The 13010-nt window shown below is 48.2% G+C and overlaps 1 protein-coding gene across 8 annotated transcripts in view; it reads right to left on the reverse strand.

Moving 5' to 3' along the window:
- LOC144175627 (E3 ubiquitin-protein ligase MIB2-like) overlaps positions 1-13010 on the reverse strand; it is a 279842-nt gene that overhangs the window by 184028 nt on the left and 82804 nt on the right. For all 8 annotated transcript variants that reach the window (XM_077704683.1, XM_077704681.1, XM_077704679.1 and 5 more), the window contains one exon: positions 6933-7009. In XM_077704683.1, coding sequence (XP_077560809.1) covers positions 6933-7009 — 77 coding nt within the window. The remainder of the gene's footprint in view (positions 1-6932; positions 7010-13010) is intronic.

The raw sequence follows: 13010 nt of genomic DNA on the forward strand, positions 1-13010 counted from the left end.
GCGACAGTGAGGGCAATATTATGTGGACGACGGGGGTCTGCTGAGGTTCAAGGAAAAGGCGGGGGGAGGTACGGGGCGCTTAGTAGTGCCGGCTTCAATGAAAGGCGAGTTCCTACGTGTACATCATGATGCTCCGTACGCTGGCCACTCTGGGGCACGTAAAACCCGCCAGAGGATAGGCATGACGTACTTCTGGCCGGGAATGCGGAGAGACTTGCAGGATTATCGTCGGAAGTGCCCCTCTTGCGCTCTACATAAAAAGCCTAAGAACCGAAAGCGTGCTCCTTTGCAGTTGTTCGAGGAACATAGCGCACCTTTCCAGCGCACAACGATGGATTTAGTGGGGCCCCTACCAACTACGATGGCTGGAAGCAAGTACATACTTGTTTTTGTAGACCATCTCAGCCGTTACGCCGAAGCCTTCCCGCTGGCTGACCAGAAGGCGGAAACCATAGCACGCATTCACGTAGAAGGGGTGGTACTGAGACACGGCGTACCCGAGCAACTTCTAACCGATCAGGGCACCAACTTCGTCTCTCGGGTGATAAAAGAGGCGTACGACCTCTTCGGGATAAGGAAATTGCAAACGACCGCGTATCACCCGGAGTGTAACGGTGCAGTAGAAAGGCTGAATCAAACCCTGGTGACCATGTTATCTTATTACGTAGAACACGACGAACGAGATTGGGATAAGGGGCTACCTTTCGCTGTGTATGCCTACAACACCGCAGTCCAAGAGGGCACAAATGAAACCCCGTTTTTCCTCCTTCAGGGCCGCGATGCGGCAATCCCGAGCATTGTCGGCGAGACTCCAAGAATGCACTAGAACACCATGGAGGCCTACCGCGCGGAGCTGGCTCAACGCCTCTCAATCTCGCACAAGCTAGCGTATGAAGCACTGAACAAAGCGGCGGAGAAGAGAAAGTCGCGTATTGATAAAAGGAGCGAGTACGTCGGCTTTCAAATAGGCGAAAGGGTCTAACGTCAATTTCGAAAGCCAAATCCGCGGCCTGGCTAAAAAGCTCGCGCCGAAACGGAAAGGTCCTTTCCGGGTTGTCGAAAAGCTGTCCGACGTCACCTGCCGAATCAGAGGGATTCTAATGAAAGACGAGAAAATTGTTAACGTCAACAAGCTGAAAAGTGCTTTGGGTGAAGTAGAGGACGAGCTGAGACTTCCCAGGGTGAGTGTTGGTACAGGCAGGCACCCTCCTTCGTCCCCAGAACGTAGTGGCCCAGCTACGAGCCCGTTCACGGACGCTTTACATCGAGCTGTGCTCGATGAAATCATTCAAAATTCTCAACTCCCCGTGGCGAACAGCCTCTCTCGGCCGACGCACAGTTATGCACTACGACGTCGAGGGGCAGCACCGTATCATTTGACAGGCGTTCGTCCTGTGTATCTGAAGGGCAAAATTCCAAATTTCAGTGTTCATGTTTTGCGCCCGTAAAACCTGTATGTTGGCATTCGCTTGGCTCATGTACATAGAAATTCATAGGATGTTTATGATTAATGTTTACTGGTGCCGACGTGACTGCCCGTGTGACCTTGCTGACTGCGTTCAATGTGGTGTCGATACAGTGCGGTGCGGTGTGTTTTGCGTCAAACTTTGTGGCCCCACCATAAACCTTTTGTGAAAGAGACTTTTGCAATGACAAAAGTCTCCTCTGGAGATGGGCGGGTGTGACGGTCAGACGTCGCCACTGGCTGCCGCGGACAACACGTGCTCACACAAAAACGTGCTCCCACGTAGAGAGACCACGTGCGCGGGCAAACACGTGCTGCCACGAGGAAAGATCACGCGCGCGGGGAACATGCTCCCCCGCGTATTCGGTAATGTTGATCTTGAAGCGCCCGGAAGGCTTGCAGGGTGGCGCGCCCACACGCGGGGCGATGACCGGCTGGTCCCCAGTATTCCCCAACGAGCTCGTCCTTGCCCTCCCTGTACGCAACACAAGGGAGGTATAAGAAGGCGAGCGAACGAGTACCCCGCACTCTCTCCCGACTGGGCACCATCCAGCCAGGCTGAACGAGGAAGCCGCCCGTAGGAGTCATCCGATCGCACGCTCCCTCCCCAACCCGGGCCGAAATTGCGACGAGGGAACCTCCGGCTTCTGAATCTCCCGAACTTCGTTCGCCAGCCAAGCCAACGGCCTCATCTCGGGACTGCTTCCACGGTCCAGCGGAGTACGGACCACCTGCGCTGCCCGGCAAGAGAGTTCCGGCACCCCCCACCCCCAACGGCCCAGCCGAGCACGTGCACACCGCAACGCCGCATGTGAAAGAGTTCCCGGCTCCACAATCCGGCGCCAGCCGACCACCTGACCCACCTCTACCGAGTTCCAGCCTCTCAACGGGTGAGCGCACCGGCACCAGCACTAATTATTGTTAATTAAATGGTATATTTGGGCCTGCGTTGTCTCATTTCTCCTCAACTCTGCGTGGACCCACCTAGTTGGTAGCGTGACGCCATCTCCCTTTCGGCGAGCGTCACACATGGCTGCAACGTGCCGCCATGTTTTTAGTACCGCCCCCAAACACCAGGAGATTGTCTGGCACTGCGAGCGAATATCGCGTCCCATGCAAGAGTTAGAAGTTTCACTCCCATGACTGGCTGCATTGTTCTCGCCGCCGCTGAGAAGGCCGTATCAACACAGCGCGTGCCGCCGCTCTAGCCCGGCCATGGTAATGGGTTCCCGCCAAAACCAGACGCTGCTCCGCCCCTCAGCGAGCCGCGTAGCCGTACCTCCCTAGGGCGAACCACTTTCCCGCCTCTGGGAGGGGATGTTTTCCGTGACCTTGATTTATTTTTAGGGGGCGAAGCACCTTAGCACCTCAATTTGTCCGTGGCTTGTCCCTTGGTATCCTTGTACACAGTGTTGCGTAAGCGCGAGGAGCATCGGATTGGATTGGAGTGGAATTGTATATACTGTACACACGCGTTGTCATTCATTTACATGCGCGAGTAGGCAATGCCGCGGGGGATTTATGACAAGCACGATCCCCAGTGCTTCGCCCACTCGTCATGATAACCTTCGTGGAGATGCGTGAATACTTTTTCCTCCAGTTTGAACCACTCGCAGGTTCGCGAATATGCAGCGCCAGGCCCGTGGCAATTGGCACAGATGAATTGATTAGAAGTACAGTCATCAGTGAGGTGGTGTTGGGCGCACTTGGCGCAGCTTGGTTGGCTTCGACACGAGTTAGTACGGTGCCCGAACCGCTGGCAGTTCAGCGACGCGGATTCGGGGTGTACCCTCGGACGGAGCACCGGATGAAGCCTGCGTTGATATATGGAAGAATTGAACGGTCGAATGGCATAATGTTATGTTTGGTAGTTATTTCCTTATCTCGTCTTATGATTATCTGCCTGACTTCCGTCACACGTTGATTTCTCAGGCCTTCTAGAAGACCGGGTCCCGTCTCGTTTGTCATATCTGGCTTAGAGATCACGCCCTGTGAACTGTTGAGGCTTTGGTGGTGGGTGACCTTGATGTCCAGATCGGGAATTCGGGTCTGGTTCAGGAGTTTTGTGGCCTGCTGCTGGGTGGTGACTTCCACCCGCAGTTCTCCAGTTGTTTGCTTTTTGGCTTTGTAGTGCTCTCTATTATTCCTTCTATGAACTTTGAAATTAGAAAAAGGGATATTGAGGCAACAGGCTTGTCTTTTTCAAGGGATTCGATCACCAAAAATCGGGGATAGCTACCAGGTTTCGGGGGATTGAATGACGGAAGGGCTGGGTACGACGGATCGTTGCGGCTCTTTTTCAAGGACGGATCAGGTTTACCGGGAGGTTTTGATTTATCCATGAGGCATTGAAAAAAAGCAGGTTCGGGGGTACTTTCTTCTCAAATCTTACCCTGATAGCTTGAGAGGTCCCGGAGCTCCCTGCTTGGTAAACAGACAGGGAGCCCATCCGCCGGAGCTTGACCTGGGCTCCGACGGCCACCGTTGGCGGTTTTTTACCCTTCACCTCTAAACAGCTCACCAGGGTAGGTTACAGCTGATGTTGGGGGGCTCAGGGTCCGCAATGTCGCCAATACCGCCCCAAAGTTACTCAAGGTGCCCCGTGCGGGGCACTTTGAAGGCGAAATGTTGCAGTTTTTATTACAGCTTCTTCACAGCTCCTTCGTGTTGCGTTTGATTTTCGGTTCGGCTGTTCTTTTAAAACGAATTCTTCGGCCGGCGTCTTCACTGCTAGGCCGTGTCTTATCTGCTAGGCTCCTCCCTCGAATGGTTTGTTCATATTATGGAGCGAATTATGTAAGGAAGTAGAATAACGCATGGCACAGCTTCCGTAATCAGGGAACCGCGCCGCTGGTGCACACCTGTTCTACTCACGTGTCATCAACTTCACGAGTCCTCCGGCACGCACCATCCTACAACTTCCTCGTTTGCCATTCGCGGTTTCGTGAGTTTTTCGAAGCAGGAATAGTGTTGCGATGCGGGGATGCCGCGTGGATAAAATTACAATATTTCTAATACTTACAATGCACGGGCAGGCACAGCAGCGACCATGAACGCGGCTAGGCTAGTAGCGGGGAATCAGCGTCGTCTTCCTCACTTCTATGATCTAAGTCCAGCGGCCGAAAGCACCTGCTTCTTCTTCGCTTGGTGCTCCCAAGAGCACCACGACATGACTCCCCGGGCGAATACGCCATCCCGGCGGTTATTATGTTCCGTAACAGAGACGCTAGGCGGTGCGGCTAGAGTCGCACAACATGAACGCCATCGGTGTAGAACTGGCCAGAAGTGGTCTTGAGGGACGTTGTTTTATATATTACTTCGGTTACCTTACTCAGAACTCAACAAGGACACGTGTACGGAGGTAGAGCCTTACAGGACAGGCAAGCGCGGCGTACACGAGACCAAATCAGCCCCAATGATACGTAAGGAAACTGCGCGTCCACTGTTCGGCGGTCATTAATAATGTTCTGGAGACGCTGGAGGTTGGTGACTCGTGCGCGGGATATTTCATGGGCGTGATCAGAGTTGTCGAAGGTGTCCCTGGCATACTCGCTAGCTGTAGGTGTGGTGGGCGGGACCAAAATGTCGAAGTGCAACGTTGATTTGCCGGCGAACAGTAAGTAGAAAGCGGAATGTCCGGCGGTCTTATGGAGAGAATTGTAGGCAAATGTAACATAAGGTAAGGCCGCATACCTACCACAGTGATCGTACGAAACGCACCCTGAAAGCGTGGTCGTAAGTGTTCGATTAAAATGCTCTGTGACGTTTTTAGTTTGCGGACGACACACCGAGGACAGCTCGTGTTTGGTACGGCAACATAGTAAAAGTAAGAGACAACCTGCGAAATAAATCAAAGACCTCGGTCAGTCAGGAGTCGGTGGGGAGGACCGTGTTGAAGGATAACATCTCGGAGAAGAAAATCAACCACATCAGTAGCGCAGCTGGAAGGAAGGGCTCGAGTAATGTCGTAGCGGGTCCCGTTGTACGGGCCAAACATATTCTCTGAAAACTCGCAATTACCGGCTAATCTCTGAGTGGATATGTGCCACAGACAACCAGAACAACTTTTTTACACGCTGGCACCGTGCGGATACAAGGCGGATGTGGGACACAAAGCTGCTACTGTAAAGGCACTGGTTTTATTCCGTAAAATCAGACGTGTGTTGAATGTGCTCTCACCTTGCCATCGAGTTTCCTGACTGGAGAAGCATTACCACAACACCAGTTATTCGCACAATCGGGCACCTAAGGCTTTCGCCTTAAAACTAAGCGAAAACAAAAAGCGAAGACCCCCCCCCCGTATACCACAACCCTAAAAAAACGACAAAATAGGCTAAATTGGCTACCCAGAGCCAAAGCCGCGTGCATAAACCCACAATAAAATGCCACTGAAGAATGCGTATGCATTCATTGCTAACTCAGAATCTTACGTTTTTTGTAAGACATTGTCTCAGGAAATACTAAAAAAAAGAGTAGCACTGCCGCCGCCATTGTTCCAAAAAGGAATAAAAGAAGTACGAAAACTGTCAAAAAAGGTTTCAGAAACGCTGAGCAACTGATTTTTACCCATGGGGCAATGAACGCTAGGTTTGAAACGCACACCTTGCTCTGCCTTAGAGCCCTCGTCCCCGGCGTTTCTCGTGCGCCTCACTCCCACACGGAACTGTGCTCTGCGTTGTAACCATCTCAGCAATCACGTATGCTTGCTTGCGCATCGAGACATTGCATGCCTATCGTTCCGTTTGTTACCCTGGGGTATCGGCCTTTCGTCGCCGTCATGCCTTTTTGGCGCGAATGTGGCCCTGCACTCATCACACACGTCATTCCATACTGGGGCGAAAGGGCGACGAGCGTGTCACGCCATCACAAGCGGTCGATTCCCGGTAATCGCTATCAGCTCACCTAACGTCGCGTTCACTGCACGCACCTTGCCGTTCTGTATTTTGTCGCTCTGACAAAAACCGACAGCGGAATTGTGTTGCTGACGAGGGCCATGTGTCGCTAACGCAATAAAAAAGAGATAGTTACCTCTATGGCACCGCCATTTACGATGTGTAAACAAAATTTGACCCACAAGAGCTTTTAACGTTATCGCAAAGCAACCTAAATGTTCCCGTCAGAGAGTCCTACTAAAGTCAATAGCTACTCAGCCACTGCCCGTGAATGAGGGCCTACTTTTGCATTCATTTTCACAATATCCATTCGGGTAGTGGATACTCCCGACGAAATTTAAATATGAGTGCTTTCCCTGGAAACAAGCCGGTGGCTAAAATTTCTATTCTCGTAACGATGTAACGCATTAACGCAATAACGTATAACGCATGCTCCGGCTGAAGATGTTAAGTCACAGCCGAAATAAAAACGTGGTGGAAAAGATTTTTCTTCCCATAGTATTAATAATTTCCCACAATGGGAAGGTATGAGTAGAGCAAGATTAGGGTAGGCTACTACGAGGAAGATAACGTACCGCTCTGGACTTCGGCTCCGGGGAAAATGCCGTAGAACTTGAACTTTTTCGATGTTTTTCTTGACGAAACAGGGACCCTAGAATCGCAAAATAAAGTTAGATAAATGCTCAGTGACAGCTTTATAAAAATATCTTTTAAATCAATGATAAATGGGAAATTGCATTTATGTCGAACAGCAACAAAATAACATTCCAACAGCTCCACAACGTTCAAATAAACATATGACCTATGTCATTCCCGAACACAACACCATTTCCAAATATCATTCCTGAACACGACACAGAGGCTAAATGAAACATCGGTTCTGTGCCTTTCTGCTACATATTTATTGCTGTAGTAGGACGCCTAACTACAACAGGCAACATGGAATGCTGACGTTGATTGAGAGGCTCTCCGGAAGCTTTTGCTGCAGCCAACTTAACACTCTGGGCATGAAACGTTGCGATTTGTTCTTCACGCGTACGAAGCCATCCATGTAGGAAAATGATGCATCCTCCGCATAGGTTATTTATCTTAGCAGTGCTAGGGTAAATCGCGTTGCTTGGTGGCGGGACTTCAAAAATAGGAAGTATAAGCTGCTAAGTACAACATACGTGAGGAGGGCGATGAAATGTGGTATTTGCAATTTGTTCAATGGAGTTTTGGACCTACTTATTAATGGTTATTGTGTGGCGCGATTCAAAAATTGCACAGGAGATTTGAGAATCCCCTAATAATGGTAGGCCTATTATTTCCAACCACTCGGGTATCAGCAAGCACCTTTACAGTTGGTTGCACCATTATACACAAAGTACGTTGCAGAGAAGTAATTTTAAAAGGGCGACATAAGAAATCAATCTTCTACCAATGCATGACAGCCCCACGCACCCTTGAGGAGCGCTACACCAAGTGTCTTTAAAGCCGGCTTCACTAATATACACAAGTTCAGTCTTAGGCATCGTCTGAGAAAACTAACCGAGAACTTTCAAATCGTTTTTTTCACGAAACGAAGGTAGTGTTGTTTAGTAAAACGGAAACCTTGATCAACCACTGCGGCAGTGACAGTGAGAAACTCATTATGCGCTTCCAATGTTACCGAAACCTATCGATTTGAACTGCATGATAAATAAGAATGATATCAAAAAAATGATTATAAATATTTGCATCATTGCCAAACGCAACGTTACTTTTTACAAGGGCCAGGAAACTCGCTTGTGACTAGCTTTGTAGTAAAGTTGTTAAACCAGAGCTTCATCCCCTCAGGTAAAACGGTCTCCAAAGACTGCTTCATTAAGCAGAAAAAACTAAAAATCATCCCAGCGTCTAGAGTACCGTGGCACGGCACTCTAACTCAGCGCTGTAGGCACGGCTACAGTGCCGTGCGACGACGTTCCAATATTTAGAACTAGGCTTCCACCACCCAAAGCTTCTGTCTGTGTGGTGCAGCTACAATTGGTTGGGGGGAGGCCGTGCCCTATGATATGTTCATGGTGCTTAGACAGCATTCTATGTGGAAAACTCTCATGGCAATTCATATACAGGTGAAGAAGCTCGCACAGTGTGAGAGTAGTTCACTGGAAGTATTTCTTATATAAAAGAAGTGTTGCTTTTATACCAGAAGCTTATATAAGGTAGGTCATGCCGGAAGAACCTGAGTGTTTACTCATTCCGGATGTACCAGCGCAGTATAAGAAGTGTTACGCCCCGCCCTTGTGGCGACGGGAGGCTGGAGCTGTTATTTGTGTACTGAACAGTGCGTTTTGTGTTGTCGCCAACCAGGCAAAAAATGATGATGTTTTGGTTTTTGGCACAACAACGTCTGGGTAATAATGCGCCAAACACTGGGTAAATAGTTAAGTGAAAGTTAAAAGATGTTGTCCACGGTGTTGTGAAGATTAAAACCATTTTTAAAAGAACTCACAGATATAAATAGCTAAAACCGGAGTATAAAGCAGGTGTCTTCAAGAAATCTAAAAACAATTCATCAATGGTTCATCACTAAGAAAAAGCATGGAATGTAAAGGAATGCAAATGGTGTATAATGCTCTGAAATCTCTGATGCGCGCTGCGTCAAGATGTGGGCAGCTTATTCGAACATGTACTCTAGTAAGAGGATCTCCAAAGTGGTCGCATACAGGTTCCTGTTCTTTTTGTACCAGGAAGCCGTGTGTGAGCACACTATGACCTATTGACAGTCAGCATGAAGTAACCTAAAAAAAGCTGTTTCTAATCTGCAACTTTTCCATCCTGACAGCTATGGCTTCAGTAGGTGTATCTTATTTCCCGTTTTTCGGTCCCATTGTGTCTGCCAGTACACTGTAATTAATATGGTACACCGACTTTCATGTGCATTTCGAATTTCCTGGTAACGAAAATTTCCCTTCATTATTGCACAAACCTTGTTATCGTATGCGGATTTATCCACGGTTTCGATTGGTTGCAGTGTTTAACACGCCGACGCAACGCAGGCGAAGAGGCGTGCCGTAGTGGAGGGCTGCGGAATAATTTTGACACCTGTGGATCTTTAACGTCCGCCAAAATCTTGTACACACGGGCGTTTTTGCTTTTAGCCTCCATCAAAAAAGCGGCCACCGCGTCCGGGAATCGAACCCGCGACCTCCTGCTCAGCAGCGCAACGCCTTAGCCACTGAGCCACCGCGGTGGGTTTATAAACGGTTTCATTTTGTAGAATGCCAATGTGGCTTGGCATGAAACAAATGATAACAAAACCCCTGCCGTTGTAAGGCAGCACAGACAATTTTTTACTATACCAACAGCTGCATTTTTAGAAGGGACAAATGAGGTTACAGCCTGAATGGCACTTGTGGTATCTAAAAATTGCCACGTGTTCTAATTTGCAATTATGTCTTCAATAGCAGAGGTTAAACCGAATATTTCTGCAGTCAAAACACTGCCCTCATCACCTATCGTCTCTGCTACAGTAACGGCTGAGTCTAAAAAAGCATAACCAGTCTGCTACTACTACTACGTATATTTTATTGGCGCAAGGGCGTCTGAGGCCAAAGAGCGCCAAGACAATGTTTGTTTTGTCACATTTGTAAAATGCCATGGCGATGATTGTGATGTACTTGATAAAAATAGTTTATATATGGGTGTAAAGGGCCCTTACTCTAAGAAGCGAGGATGAATAAGATGAGACGTAACAGTGACGATGTTTATGTGTGTGCTGGTAGCGCCATAATATAACAGGGATGGCGGTGACGTCCCTGGCACGTTATGAAAATGCTCAGATCCACCCTCATTGGGTGGCCCTGATGTCACACATGGTATCAGATGAGTGCTAAACATCCAATGTCAGCGAGATAGGCTAAAAGGCGTTCACTTTTAATTGGGGGTTGATCAGATAAAAACAAGGATGGGTGTAAGGGTATCGTGTAGGTGCATAGTTCTGGGAAGTGTCGTTTCCTTGCATCATGGTATGCCAAGCATTCAATCAATACATGGAGGACTCTACGTCTTCGTCCGCATTTCTCACAAGATGGTGGTGGGGTTCCGTTTAAAAGGTATGAGTGTGTAGCGTGTGTGTGACCTATTCTTAATCTGCATATTGATATTTCTGTGAACCTGTTCCGTTTCTCTGTGTTGTATTTCCCCATGTGTGGATTTATAATGTGCAGTTTGTTTTCGATTTGTGTGTCCCACTGTACCTGCCAGCGCCTCCGAAGCATACTCCGAACTAGTGGATTCATGTCTAGGTAGGGCACATGTGGGATATCTACAACACTACGGAGAGACGCCACAGCAGCATTCTGGTCAGCAATTTCATTGCCCGAAATTCCGCTGTGCCCAGGTACCCAGCACACTACTACAGTCACTTTTAGTGCGTAAGCAGACATTATGGATTTGATAGGACGGTTTAAAATAATGCTTCTCCTTGGTTTTCCTGAATGGAGAGCTAATACTACACTCAGGGAGTCTGTAAAAATAATGGAACTGTGTATTCTGGTTTCTGTAATGCGTTCCACGGTGGTTAAAATGCCGTGTGCCTCAGCTGTAAAAATACTGGTATTTTTGTTCATTGTCTTTGTGATAGCAAAGTTTGGGCCATGTGCAGCGCATGACACAGAATGGGCGGACTTGGAGGCATCTGTGTAAACCGTTGTGTAGGGATATTTGTGTCGTATATGTAGGAAGTGCTGCAAGATGAGTTCTCTTGGTGCAGCTTTTTTGTTAATGGCTCTAAAAGATAAATCACAAGAAAAATCGGGGACATTTCCCAGGGAGCAACAAGGTCTGTGATCGAAGTTTTGTAAGTCTCGCTAAAAGAAACCCCAAGCTCTTCAGCGTGCACTTTCACTCTCAACGAAAAAGGCGTAGATATAGAGGGCCGACTGAGAAACGAGTGCATGGCAGAGGTGTCATTGACAATAAACGCAGAAGGGTGATTTTTTATGGATGTTGCCTTCATGGCATACAGTAGGTCTGTGTATAAGCGCTGGTCTTCCAGGCACCACTGGTCACATTCCACATATAGGCTTTGTGCAGGACTCGTTCGGAAGGCTCCTGACGAAAGGCGAAGCCCAAGGTGCAGAACAGGGTCAAGCATTTTTAAAGCGGTTTTCGGAGCTGACCCGTATACTACGCTCCCATAGTCCAACCGCGACTTCACTAAACTGTTGTAGAGACGCAGCAGGCACATCTTATCTGCGCCGTAGGAGTGATGGAATAAGACTTTTAGGATATTCATTGCCTTTATACATATTATTTTGAGTAGCTTTATATGTGGAATAAATGACAGCTTTTCATCTAGCACAATCCCTAAAAACTTGTGTTCCTTCTTCACAGGCACAGCCACTCCACTGAGCTGGACGGTGGGCTCAAGGTGAATACCACGCCTCTTGGAAAATAAGACACATGTGCTCTGAGGATTTAGCTTAAAGCCATTTTCGTCGGCCCATTTTACAAGCCTGTTTGTGGCAAGTTGTAACTGCCGTTCACAGATACAGGTTACAGGACCGGAAACTGATATGAACATCATCCACGTAAATGGAGTAAAAAATGGTACGGGGCAGAGCTTTTTCAAGTGTGTTCATCTTAGCTATAAAAAGTGTGCAACTAAGTACTCCACCCTGAGGTACGCCATTTTCTTGCATATACAGCACGGTTACTGCAGCCGGACCCTCATTCTGAATGTTCGTTCAGACAAATAGCTTTCAAGGGCATTAAGCATATTCCCACAAATTTCAAAAGATTTCAGGTCTCGCAGGATGCCGTAGCGCCAGGCAGTGTCATATGCTTTTTCTAGATAAAAAAAAATGGACATGCAAAACTGTTTGTTAACAAAGGCAATTTTCACATAGGATTCAAAAGCGACAAGTTGGTCTGTTGTTGATCTGCCCGACCGAAAACCTGCCTGGCTGCTGTCCAGAATACCATTGTATTCCAGGAAGTATTGTACCCTTCTGTTGATCGTTTTTTCGAACGGCTTGCACTAGCATCTGGTCAGGGCAATTGGACGATAACTTGAAACACAGGCTGCATCCTTTCCCTTTTTCAGCAGTGGCACAACAATAGCCTGTTTCCATGCCTTAGGAAGTGCCCATCACGCCATATTCTGCTAAATAAAAACAGGAGTTTGGATTGTGTCTGTATGAAGGTGTTTCATCATGCCGTACGTAATGTTATCTGCACCTGGCGCCGAAGGCTTGCAACCAGCCAACGCAGTCATGAGCTCGTGAAGGGAGAATGGAGAGTTATAGGAGTCGTTTGATTGCGTGTGGTCACGTATGAACTTCCGCTCACCTGACTTTTTGTAGTGTATAAATGTGCTTGTGTAATGTGAAGAGCTTGAGACGTGTTCGAAGTATGGTGGCAACGCGTTTGCCTGGTCCTCTAGGGTGCCCCCAGTGGTGTCAACAAGGTGTAAGCCATGTGTGCTTTGTCCATTTAGTTTTCTTATCCTGTTCCAAACCTTTCTTGTATCGGTGAAGGAATTTATTGAAGTTAAGAAGGACCTCCAGCTATTGTTTTTGGCCTGATGGCGAATGCGCCTTCCCATGGCTTTGGTGCGCTTGAACGCTACAAGGTTGTCCGCAGTGGGGTACCTGCGAAGAATGCCCCACGCCTTGTTCTGTGCC

This window comes from Haemaphysalis longicornis, unplaced genomic scaffold, assembly GCF_048455015.1.
Source record: "Haemaphysalis longicornis isolate Haplotype H1 unplaced genomic scaffold, Haemaphysalis longicornis Haplotype H1 scaffold_3, whole genome shotgun sequence".
NCBI classification, from domain to species: domain Eukaryota; kingdom Metazoa; phylum Arthropoda; class Arachnida; order Ixodida; family Ixodidae; genus Haemaphysalis; species Haemaphysalis longicornis.